General features: G+C 46.6%; 1 protein-coding gene across 7 annotated transcripts in view; it reads right to left on the minus strand.

Annotated features, from left to right (window-relative positions):
• The window catches only part of TJP2 (tight junction protein 2), a 130,063-nt gene that overhangs the window by 75,933 nt on the left and 32,025 nt on the right, over positions 1-22,105 (minus strand). Inside the window, exon 1 of one of the 7 annotated variants that reach the window (XM_040449408.1) lies at positions 3,015-3,181. The exons of 4 other annotated variants lie outside the window; for them this stretch is intronic. In XM_040449408.1, the coding sequence (XP_040305342.1) occupies positions 3,015-3,074 (60 nt within the window). In that variant the 5' untranslated portion in view covers positions 3,075-3,181. Of the gene's footprint in view, positions 1-3,014; positions 3,182-22,105 lie in introns of those variants that run through there. 2 more of the 7 variants (XM_040449405.1, XM_040449402.1) reach the window with 2 other exon arrangements.

Here is a 22,105-nt window from a genome sequence, read left to right on the forward strand (position 1 = left end):
CCAACAAGGGTCACGGTGGAAATTCCTGTGGGGGTGAGGAGGCCCTAAAATAGTTTTAGGGAAGGTTTCTTTTTTAACCTCAATAAGTTCACACAAACTTTGAAGTTTTTAACCACTTAAATAGGTGTTCAATCTGATCTCTGGGTCTGTTTCTGATACCCCGACCCTTGGACTTAGGATCAAGAAACTAACTTCGTAAAATACTCGAGACTATCATTTTACGTCCCCGTCTCTATCCCCTCCCCCACACCCTCCTACATCACTACACCCCAAATCCCCTGCAATGGAAAACGCCTTTTCAACAGCAAGGCTGGCTAGTCCGAGGCCATCTGGCCAGCAATTGTTGGCTCCCTGATTACTACTCAGAATCTAATCAATGAGGCATTTTACAGGGAGTCAGCTCTCAACCTAGATAAATTAATCTGTAGCCACAACTCCTAAATGGGATTTGTTTTAGAGATTAAGCAAGGAATTCCCCGATGGCTCATATTCTTGGTGGAAGTATGCTGAAAGTTTCAGCAGTGATTACTAACCCTTCCTCTTAACTCCACCCCCGCCACCCACTCTTTGTGCCACTCCTGGACCAAATCTGCATGACTTTTTAAACTACAGAACTTACTCCAGCCCACAGGAGGAGAGTGGCCCTGCCTGGTTTCAAGAATTTTACCTGTCTCTTAAAAAGAATACCTTCAGAAGAGAAACCCTTTCTAAATTGAAGTCCCTGCAGGGATTTTTTTTTTTTTCTTCATCTCCCTTGCATTCTCAGGCACTTCTGCAAAAGATAAATGGTTGGCTATAACCTTTTGTCGGATGTACAAAGAATTAGATCAAAAGGTAAACAAATGGAGACATAAGTCCTTGCAAATGGAATTCCCCAGGGGGGCGATATTAAAATTCATCGGTCTTAAGCCTTTGGGAGCCTCAAAAAATAGTAATACTCCCAGTGTAGGGTGGGGGGAGTGAAGTGTTTACTGAGAAACTGGTTCGCTTCTTTGTAGGGAAAATCAAGTCACTGATCCATTAGGGATTTCTAGGACTTTCCCCGCCCCCCCCCCCCAAGTCTTTTACTGGCATTCAAGGCCTTTCAAGAGTGTGAGCAACTCTTTCTCTTTCCCTCAGCTCCTGCCTAGACACCGACATGGTAACCCCTACCTGTACTTCTAGATCCTACCTCCCAGGACCCAGCACCTGTCTTGGTTCATACCACTAGCTACCGCTTCCCTGGCACCCACCTCATGTCCGGCACCTTCCATCATTTCAGGCAGTCCTCACATAACCCTACGAGGTGGGCGTGTTATCAGCCCCCTCTTCTTTACTGGCTTACACTGTGGGGTATCTGTTCGAATGCGGCCCTTTCTTCCCAAAAAGAATCCCTAAAGGGAGGGTGTGTAAGGCAATCCCACCCTGCCTGTATTTCTGTACTGCAGAGTGCGCACCTGTATGGCACGCTCCCCCCCTCAGCCCCAGGTATCCCAGCAGAGTCTGCGGAGTTCACAATACCCTACAATTTTCAGATGTAACAGACTCTGAAGGCAGAAACGGAGTCTTGCTCATCTTGTACCCCTTGCAGGGACCGCCACAGGCAGGTGCTCGTTTTAGCGGCGTGGTCACAAAAAAGTTACAGCAGCCACGGCAAGGAAAGAAATCCCCCTTCCTCCATCTCTGATAGCAGCTCTGAAAGCTCAAGAAACACCTCCAAAGCCCCCGCTGCCTAAGTAAAAGCACCCCTTCTCTCTCATCTCCCAGAGAGGGAGAAGCTACAGCATCCCATCCATATTTCTAACTGGAATATTTCTAATCATTCTTAATTATCTGCATGCTTCCCCGACAAGACAGCAACAGGGGCATGCTCTTCCCACTTGTAGTCCCCACACTGGAGTGAAGTTGTTCATGAAACTTTATTGAAGAGTCAAATTTCATTCTCAGGCAGGTACAAATGCAACTACTCTAAAGCATCTCCTTCCCAGGTGTGGGTGATGTTATCCCCACCACACACACCCACACCCTCTCAGTCTCTCCCCCCAACCATTCTGCCAAAGCAGGACTGGTTCCCTGGCAAGGATTATCAGCACACCCCCAGCACAGGCCACCAAAAGATCTGAGGCCGAGGGCCTCCTGCCCCCTCTGCTAGGATCCCCCAAGCTGAGGGAGCGAGTGTGGAGTCACAGGGCAGTTTCTCCGACGGGGTGAGTCTCCTCTGGGAACTGCAGGGAAACCACAACCATTTATTACTCAGGCCAGACAGCTGCCAGGGAAGCGGCGCTGCCTAAGAACTTAAACTAAAATAGAGGTGGGAGGCTGTATTCCATTACTAAGCCCTGGAGTATTCGCTCCCAAGTTCGTCCACATTTCCAGAATGTTAAAAAACCCTGCAGTCAAAACCCTGATTATTCATAAACTACTGTGCAGAAGCGGAAACCTGACAAATGAAGACATAAAAGCAAGGGAATGGTGACAGGTAAGATAATACCAGAGCAGAAAGCATTCATCACCCCCTTGTTGTGGCTTCCTCCAAAACCTCATCTCCATTCCCCACTGAAAACAACTTTTACTTGTATTACCGCGGCAGCTGATTAAAAAGGAAAATGAGGCTCCCGGTCTCCAAAGAGTTGTCAAGTTTGTCTCACAGGCACATGCCTGTAAGTTTGCATCAAGTAGGTGTGGTAGGAAAGAGAAGGAAGACACAAAGGCATATACGGCAGGCTACACAACAGGCAGGACGAGATGCCTTCAAGGTACCAGAGATCCAGGACAGAGTTCAGGACCGTGTCCCCTATCCTCCCTGACGACTTAATCTGAAACCCAAGTGACTTCAGAGAGGAGAGAAAAGGATTAAGGAGCCCTGGAGGCCATGAGCCACCACCCGGTCGGGTGAAATCTACCCGTGCCCCCCCGCCCCACTTTCAGGTGGGAGAGTAGCAGCTGCCCACCGCGCAACAGGAAGCCCACCACGCGCTCTACGCTCATCCCCCGAGAGTCTTCTCCCAACCGAGCAGACTCGAGAGGGCACTTACACGGAGCCAACCTGACAGCTCCCGCCGGGGTGGAAACCCGCGATCCCCTCGCACCGGCATCTCGGACGCAAATCCCGCCTGGGCTCCGCTCCTCGCGAGGTCCGCGCAGCAGATCAGTCCTCGGACCCGAAACCGGGGCTGCAGGAGGGCCGGCCCGCAGGGCCCACCCCTTTGTCCCTCCTCCCGCCGCCCGCCCCCCGCCGGAGCGCAGCGCCTCCGCGCCGGCGGCCGGACCCGGGAAACTCTCAAATGGGCCGCTACCACCCCCGCGCGGCCGGGGGGATAGAGCACGCCGAGACCAACCCGCAAGGCCTCCGCGGCTGGCCGCTTCGAGAGCGACTTCCGGCGGGGGGGCGGCAGGGGGGCGGGGACGGCGGCGGCAGGGGGATTCCCCCCCCCAGGGCCCGAGGGTCCCGCGGCCCCACGCCCTACCCTACCCCCCCTCCGGACGGCGCGATGGTTCGCTCCGCGGCGCGCACTAGGCCGGCAGGTCGGGCTCCGGGCGCGCGCCGGGAAGCGCTGGGAGCTCCGAGCGCAGGAGCCAGCGGGGGGACGGGCCCGTCTGTCCTGGGGCGCTTCCTTTGAGGTCGCGTGCGCATCCGGTACGAACACATTTTGGAGAGATTTGCAGCGCCTCTTTTGCTCTCTTCCGAAGGGAAGAAGAGGGGAAACCCCAAAGTTGTCTGTCCTGCCTAGAGGCCTGCCCAGCCAGCCGACACGTACACGGCATTGTAGCCCACGTGTCTCAGCTCAACAACTGATTACCGGAATTCCGAGGGTATTGGGATGTTCGTGTTAAATAAAACTTGACTTTGGAGGAAAATATACCCCAGCTTATCTCTTTTTTATCACATTTCCAACAGCTCCAGTAAAAACATTGCAACGCCTCTCGCATCGTCATCTTTTAAAAGACTACCAGTAAGTCACAGATGCTTATCCAAGCAGGATTTATCAGTACATTTACTCGTTTTAGAGTCTCCTATGTACGAAGAACTGCACAAGAGAAGTAAAAGCTTCCTTATTTTAGAGGCGTGTAAATTATTCGGAGACTCGAAACAGGTACACTGATTAAAAGCATAATTTGGGGTTTGAAATTTAAGGGAACCACGCTGTAAAAGAAAAAAAGTGTGGGCCACCTCGCTCTTCCCTTAAAATTGCTTTCCCTTAAGGCAAAACTCGGCCGAGGCTCACAAGTAGAAGGTGAAAGGTAGAATGTCCTATCTGACCCGCTGACGAGATGCAGAAGCTAGGCTCTCTCCCCGAAAGGTTGCTTCACTTCCTGCCTAATCAAAACAAGTTTGGCAGTTTATGTGGAAAAACAAGCCCAGCAGATGCCTCTCTGAAAGTGTGAGGCTTCTGGCCTCCTTTGGGGTAGAGCTAAGTGCATGCTTCTGGATTAAAAAGCATCGTGAGTGACGTTTCTCACTTGCCTACAAGTCTCCAGACTCAGACGTTGGGGTTGTGTTTCCGGTGTAAGGTGTTACTCCCCCGACCTAAGCTCAGATTTAAAAAATGTTTCCCAAATTAGGTAGTGCGAACAAATAATAACAATGATAGCGTTAGTGAACTGGTCACACCTTAGTAATGTGAGCTGATTCATTAGCATTTAAAAAGGAAGAAAGGAATCCACAGTGTGGTACTTAACATCTGCAAAACTATTTCCTTTTTCTTTCTAGAGCTGCACTGCCCTAATATAACCACTTCTCACATGTGGGTATTCAATACTTTTCATTTTAAATTAACTAAAATTAGGGATTTAGGATTTAAAAGCTTCCAGGGGCGCCTGGGTGGCTCAGTTGGCGGAGCATCAGACTTTGGCTCGGGGGGTGATCTCACGGTTCATGGGTTCGAGCCCCCACAGTGGGCTTTCTGTTGACAGCTGGAGGCTGGTTCAGATTCTTTGTCTCCCTCTCTCTCTCTGCCTCTCCCCTGCTCACACTCTCTCCCTCTCAAAAATAAACAAACATTAAACAATGTTTTAATAAAATAACAAACATTAAAGAAAATGAAGATTTCAGACGAATGTGTCACATGAGTCACATTTCCAGTGCTCAGTAGCCACTTGCAGCTAATGGCTACCATAATGGACAGTGCTGGTATAGAATATTTCTACCATTGCAGAAAGTTCTATTGGTATACACTGCTCCAAATAATGAAATAGTCTTATACTAGAAATACTATTCTTCTGACACAATGCCTGACATAGAGGAACAATAAATAGTTGTTGAAAGGCATGATTCAGTGAGCACACTAGCATTGCTGGTGGCAGTTATACATAAATAGAACTTTTTGGAGAAGCAGTTAATAGGACATAATTTTTCACATGTGGGTTGCACATTCAAACCCCACTCCTAGAATTTGTTTCTCCAAAGAACTTCTATCAAGCCAGACCCCCTGATAAAAGACTAAGCTCTTTCTCACCTTGGGGAGCTCAGTCCATTACAGCAGACGATCAGTAAATAATAAGAAACTGCAAAAGCACTGAGCTTTCCTGGAAAGCTCCGGGTAATCTGGGGACTTCTGGGAGGGCTTCTTCACCCAGACTAGGGGGATGGGGTTCAGGGAAGTCTTTACAGACAAGAAGATACTTACAGGAATGAGTTTGTGAGACAAAAAGGGGAAAGATTTCTAGGTGAAGGGAATAAATACAAGTGGAGAAACAAGGAATGAAGAGACCACAGACGTGCCCTTCGGTGCCAGGAGGTGAGGTTGCCCAGGCAAGCAGGGGCTGTATCCTACTGTTGAACACAGTAGCAGTGGGATTAGCTTTGGCATTTTGTAAAGATCCTTGGGTCAGCTCCTGGAGGACGATGAATCTGGCAGGTGGGATTGGGGGGGGGGGGAGGTGTGTCAGTAAGAATGAGAAGACCAGCAAAAAATGCATTTCTGTGGAAATGCAGGTGAGAGATGACAGGGCTATCGGGTTGGGCAGCGTTAGACAAAAAAGGGCCAATTCTAGAGAAATTAAGGCAGTGTAATCAGCAGGCAGGTTGACTGATTAGATATGATGTAAGAAAGAGGGAAGTGACTCTAAGGTGACTCTCAGGTTTCTGGCTTAACGAAGTAGATGATGATATCTCTACCAACATAGAGAATGCAGGAGTGGGAGCAGATTTTGGGAGGGGCTGGAGGAAACATGGTGACTTTAGTTAAGGACTGATTGAGCTTCACGGGCTAAGGGTCATCCAGGTGGAGATGTTCAAGTATCTGCGATGCACTAGGCATTGAGTATTTGGGTAGAGGGCTCTGGGATGGAGGAAGAGATTTGCAGATCGTCAATGTATCAAGACAGCTGAAGTCAGGTGAGGAAGTGAGACTGAATATTCAGAGACACTGTGTAGATCGAGGCAACAGAGGATTAAATATAGGACCCATCCAGCCTGTTTTCATAATAACCTTTACTGTGACAGGCAAAAAAAAAAAAAAAAAAAAAACCCAAAAAACCAGATAGGACCCATATCTGGGAATGCCAATATTTAGGGGGCAAACTCAAGTCCCCAGAGCAAAGACCAAAGAGGAACTGTCAGAAAGGGAAGAAAAACCTCTCTGGAACAATGTCCACAAAGTCAAAGGAAGAATGAATTTCAAGAAGGGGAAAATTGCCAACAACACGCACCAGTGTGGAGGTCAGTTAAGATGAGAATGGAAGATGCTCACCACGAACAGGACAAGTGCCCATCCTGACCAGAGCTGTTTCAAGGGGAAGATGAGACTGGAATTCGACTCCAGTGGCTGACTGGGAGGTGAGGCACTTCACTGGATCCCAACTGATTACAACAAAGGCTGGAAACCATCAGTGTCCAATCACAGAGGGCTGTTAAATGACAGCAGATCAACTGAATTGGCACATCAAGCTATCATTTAAAATTATAGCAAGTCTATCCAGCAACAAGGAGAATAATGATAAAATCACCGATGAAAAAGAACACAGACGTTATCTATCCTATGATGGCAATGAAGAAGTTATGAAAACATATAAACAAACTCGAAAGCAAATGGGAACATGATTTGATGACAGGATAGGGCTGTGTGCATTTCTCTTTTTAAATTGTAGTTATTGTTTGTGCCATGTTTGTGTAATGGACAATTTTTCAGTACTTTTCAGGATGCATTACTGTGTATAAAATCTTTGTAACAAGTTGGTCAGAAGACCTCGAATTAATGTGATAAACACTTTTAATCAGATTTCTTCAAGAATATTACAATTTGGATATATATACACATATATATGTACATATATACACATACATAAAGACACACACATATACATGTATATATATATATATGTTTTTACATATATATTTGCAATATAGTTATAAAGTATCATTAAATGGGAACAAAGGGATCTGACATAAAAAGTTTACAGGTTGGGGCACCTGGGTGGCTCAGTTGGTTAAGTGTCCAACTTCGGCTCAGGTCATGATCTCATGGTTTGAGTTCAAGCCCCCACTGGGCTCTGTGCTAACAGCACAGAGTCTACTTTGGATTCTCTCTCTCCCTCCCCACACTCTCTCTCCACCCCTCCCCTGCTTGCTCTCGCACTCTCTTAAAAATAAAATAAATAAACATTTGAAAAGTTTCCAGGTTAACTGAACAATTTAATTGGCTTGTATGCCGAATGGCAGACTGGAATCATAGAGACACTTCCTTGCAACAAACATTTCCTGAAGTCCCCCCACCCGTGTGCCCTGGGGTAGATACAGAGAAGATAAAGATGATATATACTGGGGGCGGGGAGTGGGGGTGCTCACAGTGTGATCAAGACAAAACCAAGTAAACAAATGATGACAAGGCGGGAGAGTTGCTCAAGTACGGAATGACTAACACGCGGAGGTAGCAGTTAAAACTCTGCCCGAGGGAGGGGCACCTTTTGGGAGAACAGGCCTGGCCTTCCCTTACCTCCCCTGTCGTGGCCTCGTCTCTGCTGGCTTCTCCCACTCTTCTCAGTGCAAACAGCCATCCCAGTAACCTCCCATGTTCATGTGAAGGACTCCTTCCATCAGCATCCCCCACAACCCCTAAAACAGCATCCAGGAGAGAGGCATCGAAAGTTCTGCTCTGCCCTTTATGTCTTTACTTTTTTATTGCTCACTCTCAAAGTCTGTTAAAGTACTCTTCCTTTTTTTTGCGGGGGGAGGGAGGGTCAGGTGACTAGCTACCTAAGTTTCCCAAATCCTAAGTTTCTAGTTAAAGCACTGATACCTATGTACGGAACTGCTTCTAGTCCCATATAGTCCTGCATGACCCCCCAAACCCCACAGAAACACAGACTTTTGATTGAGACGCTCCTCATTGCAATCTATGATGGTTCTAGAAATATGATACAATGGAACAAACTTGACTCTAAGTGTAATGGTCATAGGTTTACACACATTGCAGAGAGAGTAAATTATTTTCAAGCTAGCCTTTAGCACTTAGAATCCTGCAAACAAACAGGGGAGTGCGTTATAATCCACTAGAAAAACCCCCAGGTTCACCTCAGCCTTTGGGGCAACTCAAGACTCTTGCTTTATGTTTAAAAGCATTGTGTTTCTAATTTCCTGCCAAGTACTGCAGACTCCCTGTCTCCAGGATTGTTCCCATACCTTAATATTATATAGGAAGAGCAGAAAGCTGCCTCCAGTTTGCCACTTTCCTAAACATCCAGACTTCTACATGTTAGTGTCCCAAAGGTCACTGCCAATTTTTACACAGACATTCTTCTGTTCAGGAAATGGTAATTACATTGTTCCATAATTAAGAAAACTATTTTCGGGGGGTTCCTGGGTGGCTCAGTCAGTTAAGCGCCCGACTTCAGCTCAGGTCATGATCTCGCAGTCTGTGAGTTCAAGCCCCGCGTCGGGCTCTGTGCTGACAGCTCAGAGCCTGGAGCCTGTTGCGGATTCTGTGTCTCCTTCTCTCTCTGACCCTCCCCTGTTCATGCTCTGTCTCTCTCTGTCTCAAAAATAAATAAATGTTAAAAAAAAATTAAAAAAAGAAAATAATTTCGGTTTTGTTCATTTTTTTTCTTAGGCCAGTGAGTTTGGGCAAAATAAATAATAATAATAATTAATAATAATAAGATGCCAATTATAAAGCATTCAAAACAGTTCAGAAAAGCACAAATAAATGTAAAAATCATCTAAAATCCTAATAACCAGCTTCAAAATTAGGTGGCCATTCCAGACATATGCACAGATACAGATAAAGAGCTAGTTAGGAGACTACCCCCAGAGACCAGAAAAATTTAAACAAAAATTAGTCTTACTACAGTGCTATTTTAATTGAAAAATAGTAAATAAAATTCTATTTGATATTGACAGAAAAAGAAAATTGAATAAAACAAAAGAACCCTCATGAACACAAATTAAGTTATTTCTTCGACATGATATTTATCCCCAAAAGATCATCTAGAGAGAAAAGATTAACTCCCCCCCCCCCCCCGCCAAAATCTTCAGTAGTGAGTTTCCAAAGACACTTCTAAAACATGAAGACAGGGGCGCCTGGGTGGCGCAGTCAGTTAAGCGTCCGACTTCAGCTCAGGTCAAGATCTCACGGTCCGTGAGTTCAAGCCCCGCGTCGGGCTCTGGGCTGATGGCTCAGAGCCTGGAGCCTGTTTCCGATTCTGTCTCCCTCTCTCTCTGCCCCTCCCCCGTTCATGCTCTGTCTCTCTCTGTCCCAAAAATAAATAAACGTTGAAAAAAAAATTTTTTTTTAAATAAAAAAAAATAAAACATGAAGACATTAGCATTTTATTTATGAAAAATCACATGTTTCAGTTTTAGAAAGTTTCTCTTCCTCCAGGACTCGCCTCTTTGCTGTCTCCCTGCATCCAATCCCCCAGTCCATCCTCCCCAAGCAGCCATAATGATCTTTTCATGAGACAAATCAGATCTCGTAACTCTGTGCTTTCAAACCGATGCAGACTTCTTGCCATGGCCTCGTTTCGGGCTGAATGTTTGTGTCTCCCTCAGCCCCCAAAGGGGCTGAAGCCCTAACCCCCAATGTGGTGGTATCTGGAGATGGGCCTTTGGGAGGGAATAGGTTTAGATTAGGTCATGAGAGTAGGGCCCTCACGATGGGATTTGTGGTCTTATAAGAGGAAGAGAGAGATCCCCCTCCAGGCTCATGTTCTTAGGAAAGACCATGTGAGGACACACGGAGAAGGCAGCTATCTACAAGGCAGGAGGAGGGCCCCCACCAGGAACCAAATCTATCAGCATCTTGATCTCGGACTTTGTGGTCCCCTGAACTGTGAGAAGTAAATGTCTGTTGTTCAAACCACCCAGTCCATGGCATTTTGCTCTAGAGCCCAAGCTGGCTAAGACAGCCTCCAAGTCTGCTGCCTCCTCCAAACCCAGCTCATCCTGCTCTCTCCCAAGCTCAGGTCCCGGAGCCACACTGGCCTTTCTTTGTTGCTCTTGAGACCCTGCCAGGCGCATTTCTGCCCCAAAGCCTTTGTTTGAGCTTCTCTGCCTGGACCACAGAGCCAGCTTCTGCTTAGATTTCTCTTTCTCTCTAGAGCAGGAAGCATCCCTTGAAGCGGCAACCAGGAAGTGATGCCCTCGGGAGAGAGTCAAGTTTAAGTCAAAGCAGGGACACAGAGTCCAGCTGAGTGCTTTCCTTATGGCAAAGCAAGCATTTCAGAGAGCAGAGTGCAGGGGTATGAAAAGGTGGGGGAGGTGGGTGGTCTCCCTGGCTAAGGGAAGCCGAGGGAGGAACCACAGCAGGAAGGGAGGACAGCCCAAGACAGCAAAGGACACTAGTATCCACAACTCTCCCTTCTTAACTTTATTAGTATTATTACTCTTGGTAACACATTGGCAGGGATGCTGTTATTACCACAATGAAAGGATGTCAGAGTGAGCACAAAAGTGATGCAAACATCAGCCAGTCTAACAGGAGAGAAAGTTCTCTCGGTTCTCAGTGGATGGTGGCTTTCAATTCACTCTCTCCTCTTTCTGCCATTGGCACAAATCCCAACCCCCAGCGTCTTGCTCCCGGTGTGAGAACCCGGCAGTGATTCTCACATGCTGGGGTCAGCCGGCCACAACACGGGCAGAAGAATTCGCCGTGCGCCTCAGAGTCAGCCGCGGGCTGGCTGGATGAGGTGTCTGGGGAGGCCGGGGCTTGCTGCTGGGGGAGGGCTGGTGGACCTCGTGGTGCCAGGCTGCCCACGTGCAGGCTCCTAGGACACTCAAGGGGATGGTCCGAGCGTGCTGAGGCCGACAGGCAAGGTCAAAGCGTGCTCAGCCTGATGGACAGGGGATTGGGACAGAACATAATGCAGCTGTGGGCCTGGAGATCCTAGAAGCACCTTCCGAGGCACAGTTTGGTGTAGACAGGCCCTTCCGGGAAGCGGGCTCTGCACTGGAGAGAGTCCTCCCTGGCGGGGTGCCCTGGGGCCCCCTGCTCACGCTGCTGGGTATACAAAATCCACACTCTTTTCAGGGACAGATGCCACTTAGTAACCCTCTATTTAAAACCAGCAACAGGGCGCCTGGGTGGCTCGGTGGGTTGAGCATCCGACTTCGGCTCAGGTCGTGCGTTCAAGCCCCGAATCAGGCTCTGTGCTGACAGCTCGGAGCCTGGAGCCTGCTTCAGATCCTGTGTCTCCCTCCCTCTCTGCCCTCTCCTGCTCATGCTCTGTCTCTCTCTCTCTCTCAAAATTAAATAAACATTGAAAAACAAAACCCAAAAAACAGCAACAACGAGATGTGCCTGGCTGGCTCAATCAGTAGAGCTGAGCAGCTCTTGATCTTGGGGCTGTGAGTTCAAGCCCCATGTTGGGGGGATACAGAGATTACTTCAAAATAAAATCTTAAGACAACACCACCAACAACAAACAAAGCGTGATAAACAAAGGTTGATTCCAGGCGTATTATGTGCCAAAACTCTTCCAAACTCTGCTGTAACTCATTTCACGCAGAGCCGCACAGCGCCCGTGAATCTTTGGTATATTTGGTATTACTGCTGTGCTTCAGCGGTGAGGAAACTGAACTTCCGAGGGGGGAAAACAGCTGCTGCCTGAATTTCTCGTCCAGTAGAAGGCAGGGAGGCTCCAGGGGCGGGTCTGTGGGAGTGAAGCTCATCCTCTCGACTGCTCTCCGGCCGCCACGTTCACTGTCAACCGCAGACAGACGACTGCACGGGTCAGGGGCTTGTTGCTACTGTGGTTTCCTCGAACAGAACTCAGGAGGGTTTCTGCCGAACGGAGTGCTGGGGGATCATGTTTGTGAAACTCTTGCTCCACCACTTTAAAAGGTAAATGCCACAGCTCTCTCCTCCAGCCATCCAAGATGCAGAAAGGAAAGAAGGCTGGGGGGGAAGAAGGTGGCCAATCCCCTGCTTGAGAAAAGGCCCAAGAATTCTGGCATCGGACAAGACATCCAGCCCAAAAGGGACCTCTCCCGCTTTGTCAAATGGCCCCACGACATCAGGCTGCAGTGGCAAAGGGCTCTTCTCTATAAATGTGTAATGCTGCCCCCCCCGCCCCGCCCCTGAGATTAACCGTGGACAGCCAAACAGCTGCTCAGCTGCTTAAGCTGGCCCCCAAGTACAGACCAGAGACAAAGCAAGAGAAGAAGCAGATTGTTGATCCAGGCTAAGGAGAAAGCCGCCAGCAAAGGGGATGTCCCCACTAAGAGGCCACCTGTCCCCACCTTAGTGGAAAACAAGAAGGTTCGGCTGGTAGTGATTGCACATGCTGTGTTTCCCACTGAGCAGGCGTCTCCCTGCCCACCTGGTGTCCTAAGATGGGGGCTCCCCGCTGCATCACCAAGGGGAAGGCCAGGCTGGGCGTCTGGTCCATGGGAAGACCTGCACCCCTGTCACCTCCATACTAGGTGCTCCGGCTGAGCTAGTGGAAGCCATCAGGACCAATTACGATGACAGAAACGATGGGATCTGCTGCCACTGGGGAGGCAACGTCCTGGGTCCAAAGTCGGTGGCTCATATTTATTACCAAGCTGGACAAGGCAAAAGCCAAAGGACCGGGCCCCAATCCGGGCTGAGTGAACGCGGTTAAACTCTCTGTACATAGAACTAATAAAAAGTTCTCTTTCAAAAACAAAAGGAAATGCCATCTGACTCCAGCCACCGGTTAGTTAATGAGACTCCTTGATGCAAATGCAATCTGACATCTAACTGAACTTCAGAGCACCCACTCCCTCAACAAGTGCTTTGAGAAAAAAACACTTCAATATGTTAAAAATTGGACTAAACAAAAAGGCTCTCATCTCACAGGTAAGGAGGGAATCTGAGGTGAGAGAGGCCCCAGGGATCATCGCATGAGACACAGGTCCTCCCGGGAGCCAGAGGGGCCTCTGGCAACATGTGAATTGCTTTAAGAAATTATCACCAGAACCTTCTAGTCCTAAGGATTCAGGATCCCCTATCAGCACAGATTAAAGGAGCTGAAGAGTCTCCTAGATTTTCAAAGACTTCTCAGATCTGAAAGGGGCCTTTAGAAAAACACTGGGAGCAGACAGTTTTCCAGGCCAGTCACAAAGAGCATGGGCCTCTGGAACAAAGGAAGCAGGGCCTGGGAAAGGCACTTCCAAGGAGGCATTGTTCAATCATACTCGAAGACCTGGCTCGCAATATTTATGCTCCTATGGGACTTCTGCTAAATTTCCCTGATGACCAGAATTACCTGAGGCATCCCAGTCCCTCCCTGAGATGCTGGGGGTAGGGTTGGTGTGTGAGAAGGGGCAGGGGATTGGTTGTTTTGAGCATGCACCCTCCTCCTCAACCAAATGAGTCTCCTTATCAGGGAGGTCTGGGAAATTCTGCCAAAGGAACATTGTTTCAATGCTTGGGCACAAGACCGGAAGACCACAATTTTGAAAGCAGGTAAAACATTCAAACGGCAAGAAAATCATCATCTCTATTTGCAAACTTTTGTCTTTGGTTTGCAAAGGAAAGGATCTGGTCCCATCATTCTTTTTGTTATATTTCTTTACATATATATTTGCATATACATCTCTCATTTGTATTTCAGTTATTTTTATATACATGGTACTTGTTTATTTACCGAAACTATACAGTAGATCATAAAAAAAAGTAGCAAAATATAACTAAATTGTTGCCATCCAGAGAGCAAACTACTGTTAGTAACTGTGTGAGTATTCTTCCAGGTACCTGTATACAGGTAAGCATATAGATATCATATATAACTTTGCACATCTTGGGGCCATACTAGGCATGCACTTTTGCCTCCTTTATTTCTATGTAAGAACGTTGCTTGACTATTTTTTCATGGCAATATAGATTTATATCTTCATGTGTCTAACTGCATAATACTCCATTTGTATGAATATACTATAATTTGCTCAATAAATACTTTTATTTGAAGTTCTTTTTTAAAAACTGGTACAGAGGACAAGGAAAAAGAATCAGATGGATGAAACTCCTAAGATTTATTTCACATACATAATGAGAAAGTAAGATGCTTGTAAAACTAAAGCAGAATTTATAAGACAGGTAGAGGGTAGATACTAAGTTACTAAGTTGTAAGATGTGTTAACCAGAATAAATGGAGCATTTGCGTATTAAATATAAATCAAAAGATTTCAACAAATAACAGCGTTAGGACACCTGGGTGGCTCAGTCAACCAGTTAAGCGTCCGACTTTAGCTCAGGTCATGATCTCACAGCTCATGGGTTCAAGCCCTGAGTCAGGCTCTGTGCTGACAGCTCAGAGCCTTCAGCCTGCTTTGGATTCTGTGTCTCCCTCTCTCTCTGCCCCTGCCCTGCTTGTGTTCTCTCTCTCTCTCTCTCTCTCTCTCTCTCTCTCTCTCAAAAATAAATAAACATTTAAAAAATGTAAACAAATGACAGTGTTACTTAGAAAGAGAGGGAAAGACAAAATAAATCTTTTTTTTTTTAATGTTTATTTATTTTTGAGAGAGAGAAACAGACAGAGGGCGAGCTGGGGAGGGGCAGAGAGAGAGGGAGACACAGAATCTGAAACAGGCTCCAGGCTTTCAGCTGTCAGCACAGAGCCCGACTCGGGACTCAAACTCACAAACAGTGAGATCATGACCTGAGCTGAAGTTGGATGCTTAACCGATTGAGCCACCCAGGCGCCCCCAAAGTAAATCTTAAATAGTAATAATATTTAATAAAACACTAGTAAATTCAATAAACATCTAATCTATAATTGTATTTATTTAGATACAATATGTAGTGATAATATATTTTATAACCCATAATTTATATTTTCAAAAAGACTTCCTATTTAACAAAATACTAATACTATATAATAAACCCCAGTTCATGTTACCTCCAGATTGACAGTTATGTCAACCCTAAATTGACCACCTATTGGTAACACTCCTTATGTGCAATTCTGTCCTCTCAGAGATATCATGGACTCACCCCAATACATGGGCTTAGAAAAGTCAGTTGAAGGTGAAAATTTGCAACTTTTCTTCTGTGCACCTGAGAGCCCCTCTGCAGTCCTGTCTCCCCTGGGGCTCCTCAGTCTATCAGAATACTTGGGGAGCTCACCCCAGCAGCATAGACCCACACAGTAGTGCTCAGGCTTTAGGGCATCAGAAACTCCTGGAAGGGCTTGATAAAACAGATTCCTGGGTCGTACCCCCGCCCCTAGAGTTTCTGCTTCAGTCAGCGTGGGGTGAAGCACAGGAACATGCATTTCTGACAAGTTCCCGGCCAGGCCATTCTTGGTTTCTTTCCCTGATCTAGTTCTCATCGTCCGGTTGCTAAAGTATTTTGATTCTTGTTCTAAGTCTTGGGATAGTATCCCTCTTTCTTGTCAAATTTATCATGCTGAGCTGAAGCCATCAGAAGAGACAAATTTAAACTTTAACACATCATAAAGATTCTTTCACAGCGTGTTGACAGAGTTAATTATTTTAGTTAACTAGACTTAAGACCTGAAGTTGATTTTCTGAATATCAACAATTATATTTCAAATATCAATATCAAGTATTAAGAGTAACTACAAACGGGGCGCCTGGGTGGCTCAGTCGGTTAAGCGTCCAACTTCAGCTCAGGTCATGATCTCACAGTTTGCGAGTTCGAGCCCCGCATCAGGCTCTGTGCTGACAGCTCAGAGCCTGGAGCCTGCTTCAGATTCTGTGTCTCCCTCTCTCTCTCTGCCCCTCCTTGGCTCACACTCTGTCTCTCTCTCTCTCAAAAATAAATAAACATTAAAAAAAAGAGTAACTATAATCAAATATCTATGTATATTATTAAAATCAATCATTTTTTTAAAATATCAATATAATTATGATTAAGTGGGGGAAATTCTGTCTAATCTTGCTATACAACCAGATTACTTCCAAACAAGAATCAAAATCTGGGTGAACTGAAAACTGCTGTCACCAACCACTCTGTTGATAAAAATGTGACAAAGTACCAAAAATAGGGCTCTAATGATGATACCCCTTCCAAGCAGAAGCTAGCTGCAAACTATTTATCTCAATTCTAGCAGGTTAATGGGAATCAGGTTTCCTCTAGGATTCCCCACACAGCCACAGCACCAGGGGCCCAAGTCAGGCAGCATGCATAGCAGTATAACTGCCGATCACAAATAAGACTGAACTCCCATCCAGGGAACAGCCTTGTCCATGTAAATTTCCTCAGGCAGTGCAGTGCCTAGTTCATAGGGTACCTGGAACCATTACTGGACCGCTAAGTGGCTAGAATAGATGGAGGAGAAGTCTTAGAAAGAAGGGCAGGTGGTGGGGAGGAAAAGAGAGAAGTACAGCGAATCCTTGTAAGAAATTTGGCTGTGACTGATGTCCATCGACTGATGAATGGATAAAGAAGACGTGGTATATATACACAACGGGCTACTACTCAACCACCAAAAAGACTGAAATCTTGTCATTTGCAACGACATGGATGGAGCTAGAGTGTATTATGCTAAGTGAAACAAGTCAATCAGAGAAAGAAAAATACAGTACATGCTTTCACGCATATGTGGAATTGAAGAAACAAGAGATGAACATATGGGAAGGGGAGGAAGAGAAGAAAGGGAAACAAACCACAAGAGAGACTCTTAACAAAAACAGAACAACCTGAGGGTTGATGGAGGGGTGCTGGGTGGAGGGATGGGCTAAATGGGTGATGGGTATTAAGAAGGGCACTTGTGAGGGGCGCCTGGGTGGCGCAGTCGGTTGAGCGTCCGACTTCAGCCAGGTCACGATCTCGCGGTCCGGGAGTTCGAGCCCCACGTCGGGCTCTGGGCTGGTGGCTCGGAGCCTGGAGCCTGTTTCCGATTCTGTGTCTCCCTCTCTCTCTGCCCCTCCCCCGTTCATGCTCTGTCTCTCTCTGTCCCAAAAATAAATAAACGTTGAAAAAAAAAATTAAAAAAAAAAAAAAAAAAAAGGAGGGCACTTGTGATGAGCACTGGATGCTGAATGTAGCTGATGAATCACTGAATTCTACTCCTGAAACAAATATTGCACTGTATGTTAACTAACCAAAATTTAAATAAATAAATAAATAAATAAAATTCAAAAAGAAAAGAAATTTGGCTGTGAAAAGTAAGAGACAGATAGGGCTCTGGATTGGAAAGCACCTAGCCATCTCCCCATCCTTAGGTTCCGGATTCTCTCAAACATGCAGGAGTATCATTACATTTCTGTTTCAGACCCTAGCCTGAGCATTACTCATCTATGTGCTATACTTAACAGTGTGCACACATCTCAGATTTCCAGAGATAGGCCAGATGGCCACCACTTTGTCTTGTTGATTTCATGAGTAAACCACGCGCTCCAATTTTTGTTTGGAAAACATGTCAGTCTATAGCTAAAGCATTCAGAAGTAAGAGTGAACCCTTCTTATTTTTATTTTTCTTTCGTTTCAGTGGTGTACTAGTTTCTCATGAAAGTTTGCTTGAATTGCTAAAATGACAACGTCTTTGGATAAGTATTTAGAACATTTTAAATACTTAGGGAAGAAAATATGGAATTCTTGTGTGGATACCAACAAAACTACTATGTGTCTGAATCTTTATAGATAGACAGTTAAGGTGCTTAAGTCCCTTAATGCTGAAATAATTCCAAGTAAATGTACTTAGGGTACAAGTTTAAGGGCTAACGCATTGTTAACACATCATTTACAAACATTTAGGCTGTTTGGGAAGGACATTAAGAATAGAATAGCTGGGGGTGCCTGGGTGGCGCAGTCGGTTAAGCGTCCGACTTCGGCCAGGTCATGATCTCGCGGTCCGTGAGTTCGAGCCCCGCATCAGGCTCTGGGCTGATGGCTCAGAGCCTGGAGCCTGTTTCCGATTCTGTGTCTCCCTCTCTCTCTGCCCCTCCCCCGTTCATGCTCTGTCTCTCCCTGTCCCAAAAATAAATAAATGTTGAAAAAAAATTTTTTTAAAAGAATAGAATAGCTATACTCAGAAAAACTGTGCATTTATAGATAGTTAACATTTTAACAGCAGAAAGAGCACATCATCTGGAAAAAGATAGCCCCTTTATTTCATGAATTTTAAATGTTTCATATACTCTAATAACTTCCCACAGACAAGCAGGTAAGATAGACAACTGAAATGGAAGAATATCTTATCCAGAAACTCAAGAACCAGAAACTAACAGGCTAGTGGCTTGGCACCCTGGTCTCCACCCCACTGGGTTCCCAGGGAACCTTGTGGAAACATGGCAGAAACAAAGAAAACGCTAGAAGCCAGTAAAGCACTGGGTGACAGAGCACAGCTGTGAAGTCAACAAGCACCTGTTCTGCTAACTTCTTAGATTTAACCTATGACCACTAGTCAACTGTTTCTGATCTACACAAATTTTGGGCACTTACCTAAAACCTCTGAGCCTCCCTTTCTTCAGCTGTAAAATGGTGTTATGGGTTGTATTGTGTCCCTACAACATTCATATGTTGAAGTCCTGACCCTCGTCACCTCAGAATGTGACTGTATTTGGAAACAGGGTCTGGATAGAGGTAATCAAATTAAGGCGAGATTTTCAACAGGTCCTAATCCAATACAATGGTGTCTGTCCAGAAAGGGGAAATTTGGACACAAAGACGGACACACACAGAGGCAAGTCGTGCATCTAGAAGTCAAGTAGAGATGCCCAGAACAGATCTTTCCCTTATAACCCACTGAAGGAAACGCGTCTGCCTGCAGCTTGATTTCAGACTTTCAGCCTCCAGGACTATAAATCTCCCTTGTTGAAGCCAGCTCGTTTGAGGTCCATCAGGAATACAGTTGGACCTACACCTCACAGGGTGGTTATGAGAATCCAAAGAGACAAGGCAGGGGGCCCTGGGTGGCTCAGTAGGTTAAGTGCCCGACTTCAGCATACAGGTCATGATCTCATGGTTGGTGAGTTCGGGCCCCGCGTCAGGTCAGGCTCTGCGCTGACAGCTCAGAGCCTGGAGCCTGCCTCGGATCCTGTGTCTCCCTCTCTCTCTCTACCCCTACCTGTGTCTCTCAAAAATAAATAAACATTAAAAATTTTTTTTAATTAAAAATAAAATAAAAGAGACAATGCAGATAAAACATGTATCACAGTACCAACTATTTTATGGGGAGCCCACAAATAAACATAAAGCTTTCATTGTTGTTTTTTTTTTTATGTTTATTCATTTTTGAGAGACAGAGAGAGACAGAGCATGAGTGGGGAAGGGGCAGAGAGAGAGGGAGACACAGAATGTGGAGTAGGCTCTGAGCCATCAGCACAGAGCCCAACACGGGGCTCGAACTCACGAACCGGGAGATCATGACCTGAGTCGAAGTTGGACGCTCAACCAACTGAGCCACCCAGGTGCCCCAAGCTTTCCTTGTTTTTACTACAGCTCTGATACATGTCATTCATGTTAGAATGACAGTGGGATTCTCACCACACACAACAACTTTTCTTCTAGCCTGGCCTGGGGTGTCCAGACTCTGCTCCCCAAGTTCCTTTTCCCCCTTTGCCCACATAGCCAACAACTTTTCGTCCTCCAGTTGCCTCTCAAATATCACCTCCCCCAGGAGGCCCACCTCACTTAGTCACTGCCTCAGGCCTTCTGCTCACATCCACCAAAAGGGGTGGATACCAGCCTTTTCACACAGCAATGCAATTACTGATTCCAAATTAGACCCCCAAGTACCCCATGGATGAGCCTTTATGTTCCTCCTAATTTCCGTCAGGTTCTGTGTGAGATGCTCGTTAAAGGTTTGAGGAAACAATCCCTTCACCTCAGGGAGGGAAAGTGGCCACATAGACCATCTACATATATATCTTTTTTTTTAACATTTATTTATTTTTGAGAGACAGAGAGAGTCAGAGCATGAGCAGGGGAGGGGGAGAGAGAGAGAGAGATACAGAATCTGAAGCAGGCTCCAGGCTCTGAGCTGTTAGCACAGAGCCCGACGTGGGGGCTCGAACCCACGAACTGCGAGACCACGACCTGAGCTGAAGTCAGATGCTCAACTGACTCAGCCACCCAGGCGCCCCCACAGAGACCGTCTATAAACAAGCCCATGCTCTAAACCAGCTCGTAGAAGTGCTTTCTAAGTTAATGGTTCTCAGAAGTGTGGTCTGGAAACCAAGAATGGCCTGGCCAGGAACTTGTTAGAAATGCATATCCCTGCGCCTCATCCCACACTGACTGAAGCAGATACTCGGGGGGGGGGGGGGGGGGGGCGCACAACAACCCAGGAATCTGTTTTATCAAGCCCTTCCAGGAGTTTCTGATGCCCTAAAGCCTGAGCACTACTGTGTGGGTCTATGCTGCTGGGGTGAGCTCCCCAAGTATTCTGATAGACTGAGGAGCCCCAGGGGAGTCGGGACTGCAGAGGGGCTCTCAGGTGCACAGAAGGAAAAGTTGCGAGGTTTCACCTTCACCTGACTTTTCTAAGCCCATGCAATGGGGTGAGTCCATGATAAATGTGAGGTATCTAAATTGCCTAACAATGAGAAGCCACGTCTAGGAAGTGAGACTCTGCCCAGACTCACATCCTTCCAGAAGGCTGATATCAGAAACCTCAGGTCAAGGTCAAGGGCAGGCTCTGCAGGCACCCTCCTCCACCCAAGGACACTGGATGCTAATGGATCACCACATGCTTGCTTCCGCAGACTTGGACAGCACCTGAAGATCCTGAACCCCAGGCAACCACCACCGGTGGACCAGAACTGGCTCTTGAGAAAAGTCTGCTACTATTCTCAGTTGAGGAGCTAAGTCCCCACACTCTGGAGAGTCACACAGTCAGCCGGGACGGTAGGAATCGCACTGAAGTTGGGAGTCAGTGTCTGTGCGACTTTAGGGAAATCACTTAAAATCTGTGAATCTCAGTGTTTCTTTATTTGCAAAAGGGAGGTGGTCATAACCCCTTCCCTCTCAGGGTTATTCTGGGGTTAAACAACATCGGTGAATGCACTTTGCCCAGTGCCTGGCTCTTCATAAATGTCTGCTGGATCGGAAACTAAGGTGACAGGAGTTGCTCTGGGAAAAAACCGTCGCCATCCAAGCTCACCCGAGACGAAGTCATCCCAGAAAGCCAAGCTTAAGTTTCTACACAGGAAAGAGCTTTAGAACAAGGCTCTGACTTGGGAAAACAAACTGACGTCAAAGGGCCTGTGGTCACTAGTACAGGGAATCAAAACCAGGGAAGTATTTAGCAGGGGGGTCCTGTGAGTCACAAAGAGCCTTCCCTCCTCCAGACAATGCCTGCATCATCTCCCTTTGCCACACTCCAGGCTGCTCCTCCAGCTCATTTGACCAAATCAGAAGATCCTACCCAGAAATCTAGTTTCAGGAAAACCACTGCTGGAGTCCAGGCAAGCATCTGCCTTCCTATGTTTGGAAACTTTAAGAGCTCCATAGGGAACATCCCAGCAAACAAAACCCTGACAGTTCAGTGGAAACTAAGGGCTCCCCCGTGCAGGTGTCCCCATTTGGACAACTAGACTCCGAGAAAGGCCTTGGCATATGCCTGGTTCCTTCTATACTTTACTTATTTAGCTTCATACTGACACTCTGTTTTCACAGATGAAGGATCTGAAGCTCAGAAACATGAAGACATGTGCCCCAAATCATTCAATTAGAAGGCAGGAACGCTGGGATTTGAACAGCCATCTGCCACCCTGGAGTGTGCTATTCACAGTCTATTAAACTCCAGCTCTGACACA

Source organism: Herpailurus yagouaroundi, unplaced genomic scaffold, assembly GCF_014898765.1.
Source record: "Herpailurus yagouaroundi ecotype Mexico unplaced genomic scaffold, PumYag 199, whole genome shotgun sequence".
Classification (NCBI taxonomy): Eukaryota; Metazoa; Chordata; class Mammalia; order Carnivora; family Felidae; genus Herpailurus; species Herpailurus yagouaroundi.